This window comes from Chelonoidis abingdonii, chromosome 9 (assembly GCF_003597395.2).
Source record: "Chelonoidis abingdonii isolate Lonesome George chromosome 9, CheloAbing_2.0, whole genome shotgun sequence".
Classification (NCBI taxonomy): domain Eukaryota; kingdom Metazoa; phylum Chordata; order Testudines; family Testudinidae; genus Chelonoidis; species Chelonoidis abingdonii.
The window spans coordinates 66,042,257-66,057,921 of NC_133777.1; the positions used below are offsets into that span (position 1 = coordinate 66,042,257).

Sequence of the window (15,665 nt, forward strand, 5' to 3'; positions counted from 1 at the left end):
CTTTTCAAGTATGGAGAAGATAATATTTTTTAGGAGAGTTGGCCACTGTCTATCTCATCTGTACAACTGTGGAGGTGTCTGAGGTCCAATGTCTTGTCTTAGGCTGAGGTGTGTTCCCAGCAAGGTTTTAGAGAGTGTGGGTGGAAATATGGAGATAATTCTTTGATGTCAGGTCACTGTAGAACTGTCATTAAAATGACTCTTCTCTTTACCCTTCCTTCCCCAAACTCCACCACTTTTCATGATTCATTTGATCATGGCATAGTCTTTAAGGTTAAATGTAACAACCAAAAATAGCTGATGAGACACATCACTGACTAAGGCAGCAGTTTAGGATTTCCTGTAAAGAGGGCTCTGTATTCTGTAGTCGGTCTGCAATTCATTGAGATTATCTCTACCTGTTAAGGTATCTGTAAAATTATTCCAACTTCATAGATTCCAAGGCCAGAAGAGACCATTGTGATCATCTAGTCTAACTCTGTGTATAATACAGGCCACAGAAATGCCCCCAAATAATTCCTAACACATATATTTTAGAAAAGCATGTATTTTTTATTTAAAAATGGTCAATGATGGATAATCTACCATAACCCTTAGTAAATTGTTCCAATGATTAATTACCCTCACTGTCAAAAAATTATGCCTTCTTTCCACTCTGAACTTGTCTAGTTTTAACTTCCAGTCACTGGATCATATTGTACCATTTTCTGCTAGATTGAAGAGACCATTATTAAATATTTGTTCCCCTTGTAGATACTTATAGACTATAATCAAAACAAAGCGACAATTAAGAGTTATCAAGATGAGCAGACTGAGCTCATTGAGTCTACCATGTTTTCTAATCCTTTAAATCATTCTTGTGGCTCTTCTCTGATCCCCCTCACCAGCCCCCAATTTATCAATATCTTTCTTGAATAGGTGGCACCAGAACAGGAAACAGTATTTCAGCAGCAGTCATAACAGTGACAAATACAGAAGTAAAATAACCTCTCTACTCCTACTCAAGATTCTGCTGTTTATGCATCTCAGGATTGCATCACACTGTGAGTTCATGTTCAGCTGATTATCCACCAGAATCCCCTACAACTTTTTCAGAATCACTATTTCCCAGAACAGAATCCTCCATCTTGCAAATATGGCCTACATTCCGTGTCCCTAGATGTATACATTTACCCACATTAAAACACATATGGTATGCTCTGGCCCATTTTACTAAGTGATCCAGATTGCTCTGAATCAGCAACCTGTCTTCATTATTTACCACTTTCCCAATTTGTGTGTCAAAAGGAAGACCAAATACACAATCTCCTCTCTCTTTAACAAAATCTCACGATTTTGGGGGGTTCTAGCTCATGATTCTTAAATCGGTGAGGTTGTCAATACTGTAAAACAGGTCTTAATTTTATAGGGAAAAGAGTTTTGCTCTTCATGATGCTATTCTGTTTTAACTTACAAAATGTTATGCAGTAGCTCATTATATATTTTGGTCCAACAATTACAACTCTACCAAGATGGCATATATACTGAAGTGACCCTTTGTCTTCTATATAAGAGCTACTGTAGTCATCAACAGCTGCAAAGACAGAAGATGACACTAGCAGGATCAGACTGATAAACTTTGTCCTATAGTTATAGCACTGTATGTTTAATCTTAGAAAAGTTTTTGTTCATTGTAACGTAATGGCATTCAATATTACCCATTAAAACAGGATCTCTTGTCTTCTATCTAGGAGAGCAATGTTAGCACTCAGATATTTTTTCATCATCCACAAAGCGAGAAAACAGATGCATATGCTACATTTCAGAGAAACAGAATAAAGTTGATTGTTTTACTATTTAAAGCCTGGAAACAAGAAGTCTAGCTGCAAAACACAGTAAGGCAACAACATAGATTCTATAATTTTTAAAGCAGTTTTTCCAATTTTGCTCCTGAATCTTATGTTTCAAATCTTCCATAATAACTTAAGTATGCAGACAAGTCACACACTTCACCTATTTTAAGACCAACTTTGCAAACACAGAAACAAGTGTTACTATAATTATTTGACTTCTAAGTGGCATGTATTCAAGGAACAGTAAATATGCAGCATAACGGGATAACATCAGGAACAGCCCTTGTAATACGGTGTGAAATATAATCATACTCTGACAGATTTAAAATTGTATTTCCAATATAGCAGTATCACACTCAGGTAACTGGTCTCCATTCAAATACTTATGTTGTGTGAACTTATTTTCCCCCTACTGATCTTCCACCATCATACATTCTTAAAAGGTGCTATGCCCAAAGAACACAGTATAGAGTAATGGGCTATGACTGCAGAATGAAAATATATGTGAAATTCATGTTCAGGTATGAGTTCAAGATTGCCAGTTTTATCACAGCACAAACTTTACACAAAGTTGAAAGTTTAGTTTGCTACCCCTTCACTGGGTATTTTAGAAAAACTATTTTAGTGAAAAACTAATCTTAACCTGTCATGATTTTGCACTTGGTATGCTTTCGTTGACATGATAATCCCCACCTCATTTATGATGAAAGTCAGTTATATATGCAATAATGGCGAAATAGCATTAAGGCTGAGATGCTACATATTTCTTTGAGACACACACAGTAGGTGAGGTAATATCTTTTATTGGACCAACTTCTCAGACACTCTGATTCCTTCTCCAGACCTGAAGAGGTGGTCTGTGGGGCTTGAAAGCTTGTCTCTCTCACTAACAGAATTTGGTCTAATAACAGATATTACCTCACCCACCTTGCATCTTGAAAATAAGAATCAAACTATTCTGCAGTAGGATTATTTAATTTAAAATTCACATTTTTGCCAGGATCCATACATGAACAAAACAAAAAACCTGAATACTTGGATTACTGTAATTGAAAGATCAGAGTAAAACATTTGTCTTTTTTCAAGTGTAATTATTTTATACTAAGTTTAGTCCAGTCAATTTCTCCACAGTTGTGTAGGGCAACATACAGAAAAAGAAAATGTAATTACACAAGATGGTCAGATTCATACATTGATAAGGCCCTATGTTTTCAATATTTACTGAAAAATTCCCAGGTTTTACAAAAGCTGTAATTTTGGTTTTTTTAACTGATTTTTACCAAAAATTTGGACCACTCAAGTACATGAAAATACTAATTATGTTAAGAAAAATTCAATACATTACATTAAGTAGATGTGTTCCTGTTAATAATGTTATTCTAGAAGCGCAAATAAGAGGTTGTCTGTAAAAGTAAGGTAATGTAGACAAAGACAGATGGACATGAACGTGTACGCGTGCATCTATGTACATTCTGTTAATGGACAGTTCATTAATAAACCACAATATTAAACTACAATACTTTATCTTTTAATACTCTTACTTTTCTCTCATTGTTGCTTTCTTCTGTCCTCCCATCTCTCAGCATTAGCTGTGGCATCACTCAGAAAACTGTGACGTTAATATTTTTTTTTTTTTTTTTTTTTACTGATTTTCACTTAATTTTTAATTTCTGTAGACACTGATAAATTTTTGAGAAATTAAAAAGACCTGAAAGCAAAGGGACTTGTACATTGGGAAAGGCAATGTAACATAGTAGTTAGAGGAAGGAATGGGAAATGAAGGCTGGTTTCTTGGAAAAGAAACTTGGAGCGTGACCATGGGAAAATCACTTAACTTCCAGGTGCCTCATGTCTACTTACCAGTAAAATGAGTATACACACATATATGCACATACATACCCCTCACATACATATTGTAAAGTTTAATATTTGTAAAAGTGCTTTGAGATTCTTGCAGGAAAGGCATTAATGCAAAGCATAACATAAGTGGCTCTTTCCCCCATTGGTCAACAATAAATCTATCTAATAGCCACTAGAAGACTTATGGACATGCCTATCTATTGTTGCAAAACAATTCTGACTCTCTTTTAAACACACTGAAGACCTTGTTCTGGTTATAGTTCAGTCATATGAAAATAAGAATCCTTACATAAAACATTCTTCTGGCAAGGACAGCGTTCTATTATCCTTACATGACTTCAAGTGACACATTCTCTCAGTCTAAACTCCAAAGTTTAAGAAAACTCTTCTTTTTCCACAATAATAGACAAAATTCCCAATGTTCATATCCTCAAAAGAGAGAAATACAATTGGAGAAATTGGACAAAACAAAAACAGCACACCTACATCCAACTTACTTGCATAATAAGCACTCAGCACTATAATAAAACCATAACTATCTGTTGGCACTACTTTCCTTGCACTTTGTTCAAGCAGACAACAAATAGGCTGTTTTTAAGTAACAAATAATTTAGGACACGTCCACAATTGATGTTTTGCAATTCCACTTGATTTCCTAACTGTCCTAATAGAGGCCAAGGCCTTAAGCATAGCTCTAAGCAAATAAACACATCATAATTTTTGAATTTGAAAATAATATCAACTTGTAAAAAAAACAAGTTGTTTCTCTTCTCCTAGTTTCCTACCACTGCTCCCTTGTGCTGAACACCTGCAAAAAAACTTAATGTGACCTTGTCTACATTAGGAAAATAACCCATGGCTGACAACAAACATCATCCAAACATACCATTTAACTGTTCTTGAACACATTAACTTCTGCAACTGACAGAACCAAACTATTCCAACACCCATTACAGAAATCACAACAAATCCCAGGGTAGAATAAGGGGTTTAGAACAACTTTCGGCAACATGTTTCCTCTCTATATTAGTAACTCAAACTATTTAACCACAGTAGAGAGAGGCTCAGATATTACAGCGATGGGGCCACACAAACCTAGCTAAAGGGGAACTAAGGGGAATCCATAGATGACACTTTGTCACTTTAAGTTGTTTTGTTAGGGTAGACAAAAACAATTAATACAAGATGTTTGATGGCTCTTTTTTCTTCAAGACAGGTTTTTGTCCAAAGAAATGAATTATGTTAACACTGACAATCCCTTTTCACCCCTCTAATCTTACACATGTGACATGCAACACAACATTCGCTCTTCTGACACAGTTACATTCTAAATCACATTAACTGTTCCTATGAGTTGAGAAGTTAATTTTATTCTAGTTAGTAGCATCACAGCTTATTTGGGACTTTTTCGCACCCCCCCAAAATTATTTACCTAACCACTTTTATCTCATGACTGTAGGCTTTTACACTGATTTATCAATTGTCCAGTGCCACTAAGGAGAAAGGTGCGCAAATCAAAGAATTTCCAGGACCTGCACCAGCATCTTAAAACTGTGATTAAAAACATTATAAATTATTTTACATTGATAAAAGCATATTTTAATGTTTTTATTAAACTTATTGAGTTTGAGCCTTTTGTTCAGAGTATTCCTATGCAGGTTACTACTGGCTAATCAGAAAGCATGTGAAGCAAGACAGTTACCGTATTGCAGAAAGTTACCCCCCAATTATTCATACTACCATACTATACCATAGCATCTTGGGGCCCTAGTCATGGACCAGGCTCCCTTTGTTCTAAGCACTGTGTAAACAGGACAAAAAAAAAAAAAAGACAGTCCATGCCCCAAAGCTCTTAATTGTGCTTCTTCTGATATGAAAGGGACTACATAAAAAGGGTATAATCATTACTGAGAGCTTCCCTACTTAATGGGGTGAATAACTATTGTGATTTTTAGCCCTCTCATGAGCAAGGAAAAAATGCTTAGACAGAATGTGTGAAGTCATCTGTGATCAAGAGTTCTAGCAACAAACTTCACAATAGTACCACAATACTAATTAAAGTGAACAAAAGAAATATATGAAATAATTAACTAGAAGTATAGAAAGAAGTTCCCAATTTGGCAGAATAGCCTAATTTAAATTCAGCTAAAAAATTATTCTATTTCTGTACACAGTCATATTTTCATCCTCTCTCTGTAACTGATTGCTTGAAGTTATCACTCATCATAACACACAGCCTGCTGGGGAAGATACACATTGTTTACGAATCGATCCTTAAAAACTACACACAAAATGAAACAATTATTCTTATAAAAATAACCCATTGTTCAATGTCCACTGTATTACTGAAGTTTAGAATTAAGTCAATTGAGAGGATAACCGTAGAATTTCTGAAGATTTTTCAAAACTGAAAGTCATAACTGAACTATATTTGAATTCCTGCAATTAGCGTCCTTCAACACACATTTCCTTGAAGAGCAGCTTAGGAGTAACAGAGATCTTATTAAGTTTCACATAGAGAAACTCTAATTTTGGATTTTTTAAAATCATCATCTTCTTGTGATGAAGGATTTTACTATGTTCACATCAACAAAACATTAAACAATTGTGATTGAGGGATATTTTAAAGGCTCCTTCATGTCACAACAACTTGAAAAGACCCTGAAAACTGGGTAAATTGATTATTCTGTGACCTTCCACTTAAATTCATTAGGGGAAAAAAAGGGGCAGAAGAGGATGACTAAACCTTTTATCTGCTACAAACTAAGGACAGGGAAGGCTAGATGGTGTCCTGAATGTTAGAGACTTACATCTACCCCAGGAACAAACAATGATTTTAACAAATCTACATGTTTCATACACTAGGGAAATGACATATTACTCGTTTTGAGCATGTTTTAAAAGTCTTTCCTGCTGATCTTGCATATGTTAATTGAAATCTCACTTAGTCCAATTGCCCCAGCAACTTGAAACACGTCACGGAAAAGAAGAGAAAGGAGTCTTGATACAACATTATGAATATGACAAGCAACAACATCCACTTGCATAAACTTCAAGTTTATATAGGAAGTGGGTAAAAAGAAACGGGGTCAGACCTACAGTATTTTAGCTGCTATTTTAACGCCCCCACCCACACTTGACAAGACTCTCCAGCCTCCCAGCCCAACAGAGGGAAAGATGGCTGGGGCTGAGGGGGTTATGCCCCTGTTGTCACCCCCACTCCCGGATCCCTGTTTACGAGTGAAATGTACTCCCAAACAGACATGAAAAGATCGAGTTTTCTCTTCCCTCAACAGCAGCTGGTCCAATAAAAGACATTCCCTGCCGCGCCTTGGCTCGCTCTAGTTTTCCAGAGAACTTTTCAAGACTAAAGTCCAGTTTGAGATTGTTTTTTTTTGGGGGGGGGGGGGTGAGAGGGGCGGAAGAGAAAATAACTTTTACACCCCCCCCAACTGCCCATATACACAAACACCTCTCCCCCCACCCCCGTTACAGCTCTGCTCCTGAACACCCAGGAATCCCCTCACCTCCCTGCCCAGCTGCTTCGAGTGCAGGCCCGAGGGCTGCAGCCGGTGCCCACCAGCCCCCTCAGCTCAGCAGATCCACTGCTCACTCCCCTGCCTCGGATTTACAGCTCTGTCTGCCGGCTGCCGCAAATCCCTGATAGCCCTGGCCCCCCACCCCAGGCCTGGCGCCCGCGAGCTCCCCTGGCCCCGGCACCCCTCGGCTCGCGCACACCCCGTCAGCCCCCCCCCTGCTTGTTTACAGCGCGCGCGCTCGCCGCCCCGGGCCCAGCGCCCCCACCCCTCCCTTACCTTGTCGGCTTTGTCCATGGCTCCTCCAGCTGGGCTGGGGAGAGGCGTCAGAGTGTCACGATCAGCTACTTTGCTGTTACTGAGCATGCGCCAACGCTCCGAGCATGCGTATTAACATCTCCGGAAGCCACTACCCTCACTTGCCGTCAGACGCTACTACCTGTGGAAAGCTGGTAGTAAACACGGGCCGCCGCAGCGCACTGCTCCCGGGGCGGCAGCACTGGGGGCCGAGTGTGTCAGCGGCGGGGAGTTAGAGCTGCTTCCTCCATGGCTGCCCTCTCCCCGCCGGACTCGTTGAGCCGCGCAGGCTGATACGGAAACCGACTCCTAGCTGCGCCACTGATGGGCGGGAGCCAGCGACGGCATCATCTGGGACGGAAGCCCGGCAGACCCAAGCCGTGCACAACGCGTTGGCCAAATGGCTTTGCTGGCCTGCGCCTGCTGGAGGCAGAGGAGCCTAGCGGTTAGGTCACAGGACTGGGAGCCAGGACCCCTTGGTTCACGTCTCAGCTCTGTACGCATCTGTCAGGGGTCTCCGAGGCTTGGTTGATTAACTCATTGAAGCACTGACCTAATCTAACTGGTGACTGGATCTAAGTTGTTTCTGTGGTTATTCCATCTCTGTAACGTCAAGGCACCAAACCCCTGATCCTGCAAACACTTAAGCATAGGTGTAATTTTGTGTTTGCAGGATTGGGGCCAAGTTTATAAATTCCTTAAATGAATGGTGTCAATAGAGGTACAGGCCCAAAGAAGGGCCACTTAGCTTTTCTATCATGTGCCCCCTCCAAAAAAAAAACAACAACAAAACTCACCAACCAAACCACCTCATAAGTGGGAACTGATGTTGTAGCTCAAGTCACATGAAGCAAGCTAGACCTACAAATCTTGTTGTAACAGTTCCTGATTGCCTTAACAATAGGACTTGAACACTTGTGCTTCAGTACTGACAGCCCAAGCCTTTACCACTTGAGCTAGTAGGGTGAATTTGACAGCTGTAGGCTGTATTACATTCATAAGTGTGTATAAGCTAACTGCTAGGAGTGGGTTACATTATGCTGACTTTTTAATTTTCCATGTTAATGGGGGGGATAGCTCAGAGGTTTGAGCATTGGCCTGCATTAAACCCAGGGTTGTGAGTTCAATCCTTGAAGGGGCCATTTAGGAATCTAGGGCAAAATCAGTACTTCATCCTGCTAGTGAAGGCAGGGGACTGGACTTGAGGACCTTTCAAGGTCTCTCTTAGTTCTATGACATAGGTATAGCTCCATATATTAATATTGGGTATAGAGACACATTTTACCACAAGCAAGAGGTGATTATGCTCTCTATAGCAAACAGTCTTCTCCAGTAGCTTGTGTTGTAGAAAGTTGTCTCCAAAGCAATTCCAATGGAGGCATACCCAAAGCACACTGACACCCAGGAGAAAAGGGATGGTGCAAGGATTTAAGAACAGTGGCAGTGTGAAATGGGGACTACACTTTTTAGTAGCCACTTGGCTTTCTTTTTAAGAACCTAAACATACAATGCATATAATGGCATATGAAAAAGACGATATAAAAAAGATGGCATAACCCAGGAGATGCCCCTAAATCTGCCCACTACAGTTCTGTTGTGTGGCTGGGAAGGCTGCAAAAGAAAACTCCGCATACAGCCAGGGTTTAGTTAGGCCTACAAATGTCCAGCAGACTGGCCTGTAGAGTTATTGCTGTGCAGACCCAAAAAGTTAAACTTCCATGAAGGGGGCACACCAGGGTTGCAGCAGCTATTACAAATATGTATGTGCCTTAGTTACATCCAGTAGCACTTGGAGATTGTTTCATACAATGATGGTTTGTAATATAGCCTATTTCAATATTTCATGTACTTTTCCTTCCATTCTAATTTGTTGTGACATTAGTTGGGTGGTTTTGCCTCATTTCTCACAGGTTCAGTGTTTAATATTGTCTGATTCAGATTATAATGGGGTCACTGCTATCTGTATCATTCAAAGGCTTTGTGGTATAATGTTGCAAGTAGCTCAGCAGACTGGCATTCAGGATAAAAGTTTACAGCTGTAGATTACTGCTTGGAAAGTGATTTAAAGTATTATGGCAGTACTCCAATGACATATTTGAAATGGACTGGGGGTTTGTTTAGTTCTAGTATACAGATCTCCACATAAAGAAAGGAAACAAAAATCTGTACTGGTACAAATTGTCAGACAAGAGACCGAAGGCTAAATGTATATCATGGCCAACTGTCTGCTTATTTACAGGAAATTGCTTTAGGTCACATTTGAGACACAAACTCTTAATTTGGATGCACATAAAAAAGGCCACTGGAGCTGCATAAACTTTGTGGTGTTAGGGTTTGAGTGTAATGGTGATAGAAGCCAAGCTTGATTTTCATTAGTCAATGTCAGTACAGTAATCACTCATTAATGGAGTAAACTGACATGATTTTGGTATTGCTTCCTATTTTTGCTACTTTCATGTACAAACCTGGAGATTTCTCAGGTCTTACCACAACACATACAGAAGTGAAGATTTTCAAAAATAGGTTCCTACATTCATGCGTTGGCTCCTAAACAAGGTTTGATTTTTTTCTAAAGAGCTGAGCACTCAGCCATTCTCACTGAAGTTATATATGTGTGTTCAAAAGGTGTGTGTTTTTGCTTTCCTTCAACTATTACTACCTAGGTTGTTGTGAAGGTCTATTGCAGAGGTAGGCAACCTATGGCATGCGTGCCAAAGGTGGCACGTGAGCTGATTTTCAGTGGCACTCACACGGCCCGGGTTCTGGCTACTAGTCTGGGGGGCTCTCCATTTTACTTTAATTTTAAATTAAGCTTCTTAAACATTTTAAAAACCTTATTTACTTTACATACAACATGAGTTTAGTTATATATTATAGACTTATAGAAAGAGACCTTCTAAAAATGTTAATGTATTATTGGCACGCAAAACCTTAAATTAGAGTGAATAAATGAAGACTCGGCACACCACTTCTGAAAGGTTGCCGACTTCTGGTCTGTTGTTACAACTGCATAGTTAGGGTTGCATTCTAAAATGTTCTTAAAATTAGGCACTTTTTTTTTTTTTGAGGAAAGAGTAGCCAGTCACTGTGAAAGTTGTGTTAGTTTGTGTCCTTTGAATTTTGTATGTAGGCTTTGCTCATTTATCTTCATACACTAGTAGGAAACTTTGAATTTGGTCTTTGGTGCATTTTTTTTCTCCACAGACCTGCTTTTAATTATTGACCACTCTCTCTTTAAAGCATTGCCTATCTACACAAAAAATGGTGGAGAGGTAGATCCTGAGTCAATCTGGGGTGACAGGTAATTTAAAAATAAACAAAGCAACAATCTTGGATGTAAAATCATTTTTGGATTTTATTCATGTTCTGAGTCATGTACTAGGCACACAAACATGAATGACTGATAGGGTTGCCAGGCTTGGCTTAGTTTTACTCCATTCAAATGCAGAAGAAGAGAGAGAGTTCAGTCTCATTCAAAAGAATAAGACACTATTCAAATAGGGTTGCCAACTTACCTCGCACAAAACTGAACATCCTTGCCCCTGCAACCTGCCCCTGCCCATTCCATCTCCTCCCCCTCATTGCTTGCTTTCCCCACCCTCTCTCGCTCATTTTCACCAGGCTGACTTGGGGTGTGGGAAGGGGTGAGGGTTCTGGGGTGGGGCCAGGGATGAGGGGCTTGGGGTGTAGGAGGGGGCTCCAGGCTGGGGAGTTTGGAGTGCAGGCGCAGGCTCTGGGCTGAGGCAGAGGGTTGGGGCACGGGGGGCAGGGTGTGAGGACTCTGGATGGGGGTGCAGGCTCTGGGGTGGGGCTGGGAATGAGGTATTTGGGGTGCTCCAGGCTGGGATTGGGGGGGTTGGAGCGGGGAGGGGGATCAGGGCTGGGGCACTGGGTTGGGGCACAGGAGGGGGTCAGGGATGCTGGCTCTGAGCAGCGCTTACCTCAAGCAGCTTTGGCGCTGCCCCATCTGCAGGCACTGCCCTCGCAGTTCCCATTGGCTGCGGTTCCTGGCCAGTGGGAGCTGTGGCGCTGGTGCTTGGGGCCGGGGAAGTACACAGAGCCCCCAGGCCGCCCCTACACCTAGGAGCTGGAGAGAGCACATGCTGCTGCTTCTGGGAGCCTCAGAGAGCCTGCCTTAGCCCCAGTTTGCCGCTGACTGGCCTTTTAATGGCCTGGTCAGCAGTGCTGACCAGAACCACCAGGGTCCCTTTTTGATCAGGCGTTCTGATCAAAAACCAGACACCTGGCAACCATACATTCAGACCATACTGTGGACTAGGTGGGACCCTGATTATCTAATTGAAGCTAACAAATCCTGAGCCATGTTTCAAGTTTGAACCACCAAAAGAAGTTATTAAAACAGCAAAGGGTCCACTTGGCAATCCAACAAAGCACATGAATAAAATGTGAAACCAAATTATATATTAAAATAAATGTGGAATCTGAATCCTTTATCTACGGTTTGTTAGCTTCAAATTAAATTAATTTAATTACTTTATTTTTACATTCACAATATAGTTTGGTTTTAATTAGTTCATTTTAATATATTTTGCATTTATTTATTTTGGAATCTGTTTATTTTAGTTTGCTGCAAATGTAATATGAGCAGTAATACGCAAACCAAATGTGTACTGTATTTTTCAAATGGATGATCACTATGACAAGGTGATCTGCAAAACAAACATTGTTATATTGATGAAAGTTTTCCTTTGTTAGGTTTATATAAAATGTTTATTTTTGAGTATTTCTCTTGTCCTGTCCACTGACTGTGTGCCTCAACCAGGGGATTAACAACACTAGTCCTCAGTGATCTCTAACCATCCAGGTTTTTGTTCCAACTAGCAAATAATCATTTTTATTAAAATCCACTGGTTTGCATTGCATATAGAATTCTCACATGCCCTATTTTTAGTATGAATTAGGATATAAAAGTTTCATATGCAATACTAAGCAGTAGACATTTTAAAACAAACTATTAAATACTGGTTGGATTAAAAACCTGGACTATTGGATATTCCTGAGGAACAAAGATGAGAATCTCGGTCTTAAGCAATGACCTAAAACACCACCTGGAAAGCCTCACTCTTTGGCCTTGAATCTCTCTTTGGAGCTGTAAATCTCACTCTTGAGGACAGCCAGCCCTTTGCAGGGGCTACATTTTTTGTCAGATTTCATCCCGTAACAGAGAAAAGGTGCAACATGCAGCTATTAAAGATTTATGTGCAGCTGTGGATGGATAGTATATCCAGCTGCAGCTGCACTTGGAATCAGATTATTAGGGTTGGACAGGACCTCAGATCATCCAGTCCAACCCCCTGCTCAAAGCAGGACCAATCCCCAAATCATCCTCTCAAAGATTGGACTCACAACCCTAGGTTTAGCAGGCCAATACTCAACCCATTGAGCTATCCCTCCCCCAGGGGTGAACCCCCACAGAGGCTATATGTGTGAAGAAAAAGCAGAAACAGTCAGAAGTCTTGTGTTTCCTTTGCCCTTAAAATCCTCTTCTCTTGTCCCTCACTTAAATGATATTTGTAAAACAGTTTGAGAAAAACATGCTAAAGTAAAGTTTTGCATTGTATTGTAAGAAGGCAGATTCAGCAAAGCTAACAATTCTCTACAAGTGACCACAGCAGCTTTCTTATGTAGTGTTGACAATACTAAGACGTTCCATGGAAGTACAGAGCACTGGACTCCTCCCACTACAGTCACCAAAGCAACCATAAGGCTAAATCCTACTGAAAAGTGATAGGTGTTGCACTGTGCCCTGAAGATCCACAAACTTGAGCTCTTTTGGTCTAATGCAAGATATAAACAGAGTCTTCCACCAAGCCACCTGATTGCTGAGCCCAGTCTACTCTAGCATCTTGACCCATTGCAGATGATTGCGAGTAAGAGATTCCCCTGACCAAGTGCTAAAAATGGTACAGGTAGCATAGATGAAGTCAACATGGGGCTACTCACAGGGCATAAAGTTAAGTATGTGCATGAGTCCTTGCAGCATTAGGAGCTAACAGTTGATGATTTGCTGAGTGTGACTATGAGATGGAGCTATAAAAGTTCACTTTCAATAATTTGTTTAATATGAACATTTGATCATCTAACATTTCTGTAGCAAAGAAATTAGGCTAGAAAAAGAAAACAAGTATAGTTTGGTTAATTACCACAAGCAAAACGTCAACACTCCCAGCTAAGGGATGCTAATGGAAAAAAAGAATTCTGAGTGATAAAGAGATCAAATACCTACCTAAGAGAGAAAAAGTGTGTTAAGATTTATTGGATCCTCAAGTACTCCCAGTCAAAAGTATTTATACATTTACTAATAAAAACCTGGCAGATCTGAATCTGATAGAAGTGCATATGAGAAATGAGTGGTATATTTAATGAACAATCAGCAAGCCTCCATCATAATTTCAACATTAGGTTAATATTAAACAACAATATTTTCACAAAGCTATTTTGCTAAAGCTTCGCAGATATAACTTTTATTTTAGCTCTTATTTTTCATTGAAATTGTACCTGCTACATACCAATCTGTTTTACTGTTTTAGACAGGTGTTTTATAGCTTGGACTCACCAAACAGATGCACTCCATCTTTCCATGCATAACACAGCATATTATATTATCTATATCCGACATTTCACCTTTAAAAAGGAATACACAATGTATGGCATTTTGCATATGGACTATCACATTGTACCTTAAGATCTTATCTTGCAAATTGGTTAAGAGTAGACTTTTACAACTATGAAGACAATAAGTTCAGTAGACTTCACATGGGCATAAGAATCAGCAAGATCAGACAGACCTAAGACTCACTTCTGCATAGATATCTATAGAACTGCCAGTTGATAACATCTCAGTAGCTGGCTTGCTTACATGCACAGGTAGTCTACATGAAAACACGCCTGCAGTACTGTTGCTTCATCCTCCCCATACCCTTTGAATCTGATCATTAATCAAGATTTTGAGCTCTTTAAGGGGCTGGGACTGTCTCTATTACATGTCCCTTCAGCACCTAGCACAATGGGTCCCTGAAGGGGACCTCTTAGATGCATTGTAATAATTAGTACTAATAATGTTATTAATGTGATTGCTGTATACAATCATTAATCCACTAGACTTTAGGAGCAGCAAATATCTGAGATAACCATGCCTAAATTAATGCAGCATTTTCGTAGGCTCCACGCCTTAAATCTTGTCTGAGTTGGTAGCCTACAAGACTATAGCTCCTGTAGGGATTGGGGAAACAGAAAGAAGAGTGAAATCACAACCCTATTGACTTCAGTGGAGCCAGGATTTTACCACAAATGAGCAGTAGAAGGGTTGGCCCTTCCCTTTCTCACAAAAAACCTCTCCACCCAGCACTTGCAGCCTCTGTGCCTCCCCTCCCAACATCTCCTTCAATGAGATTAATGAAAGACTCTACAAAGGTGCTTCCTTGACCATCTCCCCCACCACAATGGTTTCCAGTAGAATGTGCAATAGGGACACCAGAATAGTAAGGATCTTCAGTAGAGCTAACCCAAGTGTTGGTGGTCTGAAAAGGGGGTTCTTTTAACAAAGGGAACAGAAAAATGGATTTAGCCAATTTAATGACAATTATGATCCAGACATGTGAATGGATGTTTCCGTGCAATGAAGTTTGTTTTAAATGATTATGGTATTGTTATGCAGGTTATATTAACAGTATCCAGCTGATGCAGTTGAACAAGTTTCTTTAGTCACTAACAGACAGATGGGTATGAGATCTAAACATACAGATAACCAGTATTTCATGTTTCCCCAAAGTAAGTCTAACTCAATGTATATCTACACATCTTAACAAAACAAAGTTTATAGTCCTCCCCATAATTGTATTTTTTTGGCTTATTTCTGCTAAGTTGACTTATTTTAAACTTAGCCATTTCACATCTCTCCAGTAATGTGGGAGAACTTGCCTGACTGGCAGACAACCCAGTGAAGAATGCCACTGAGAACAATTCTGAAACAATTGCCTTCTTTGTAATGGACACCAGAACTATAGTGTTGAATGCAACTTAGTTAATTAAGAATCCCACCCAAAATAATGCTGACCACCGAGTATGTGTTAGGACATTTTCTTAAGATATTTGCTGTATGTTTTTTAAATAATGAATC

At 39.9% G+C, this 15,665-nt stretch overlaps 1 protein-coding gene across 1 annotated transcript in view; it reads right to left on the reverse strand.

Annotated features, from left to right (window-relative positions):
- The window catches only part of SECISBP2L (SECIS binding protein 2 like), a 49,360-nt gene extending 37,098 nt beyond the window's left edge, over nt 1-12,262 (reverse strand). Inside the window, exon 1 of the mRNA XM_032763000.2 lies at nt 7,508-12,262. Within this exon, the coding sequence (XP_032618891.1) occupies nt 7,508-7,594 (87 nt within the window). The 5' untranslated portion in view covers nt 7,595-12,262. The remainder of the gene's footprint in view (nt 1-7,507) is intronic.
- Nucleotides 12,263-15,665: the final 3,403 nt, after the last annotated feature.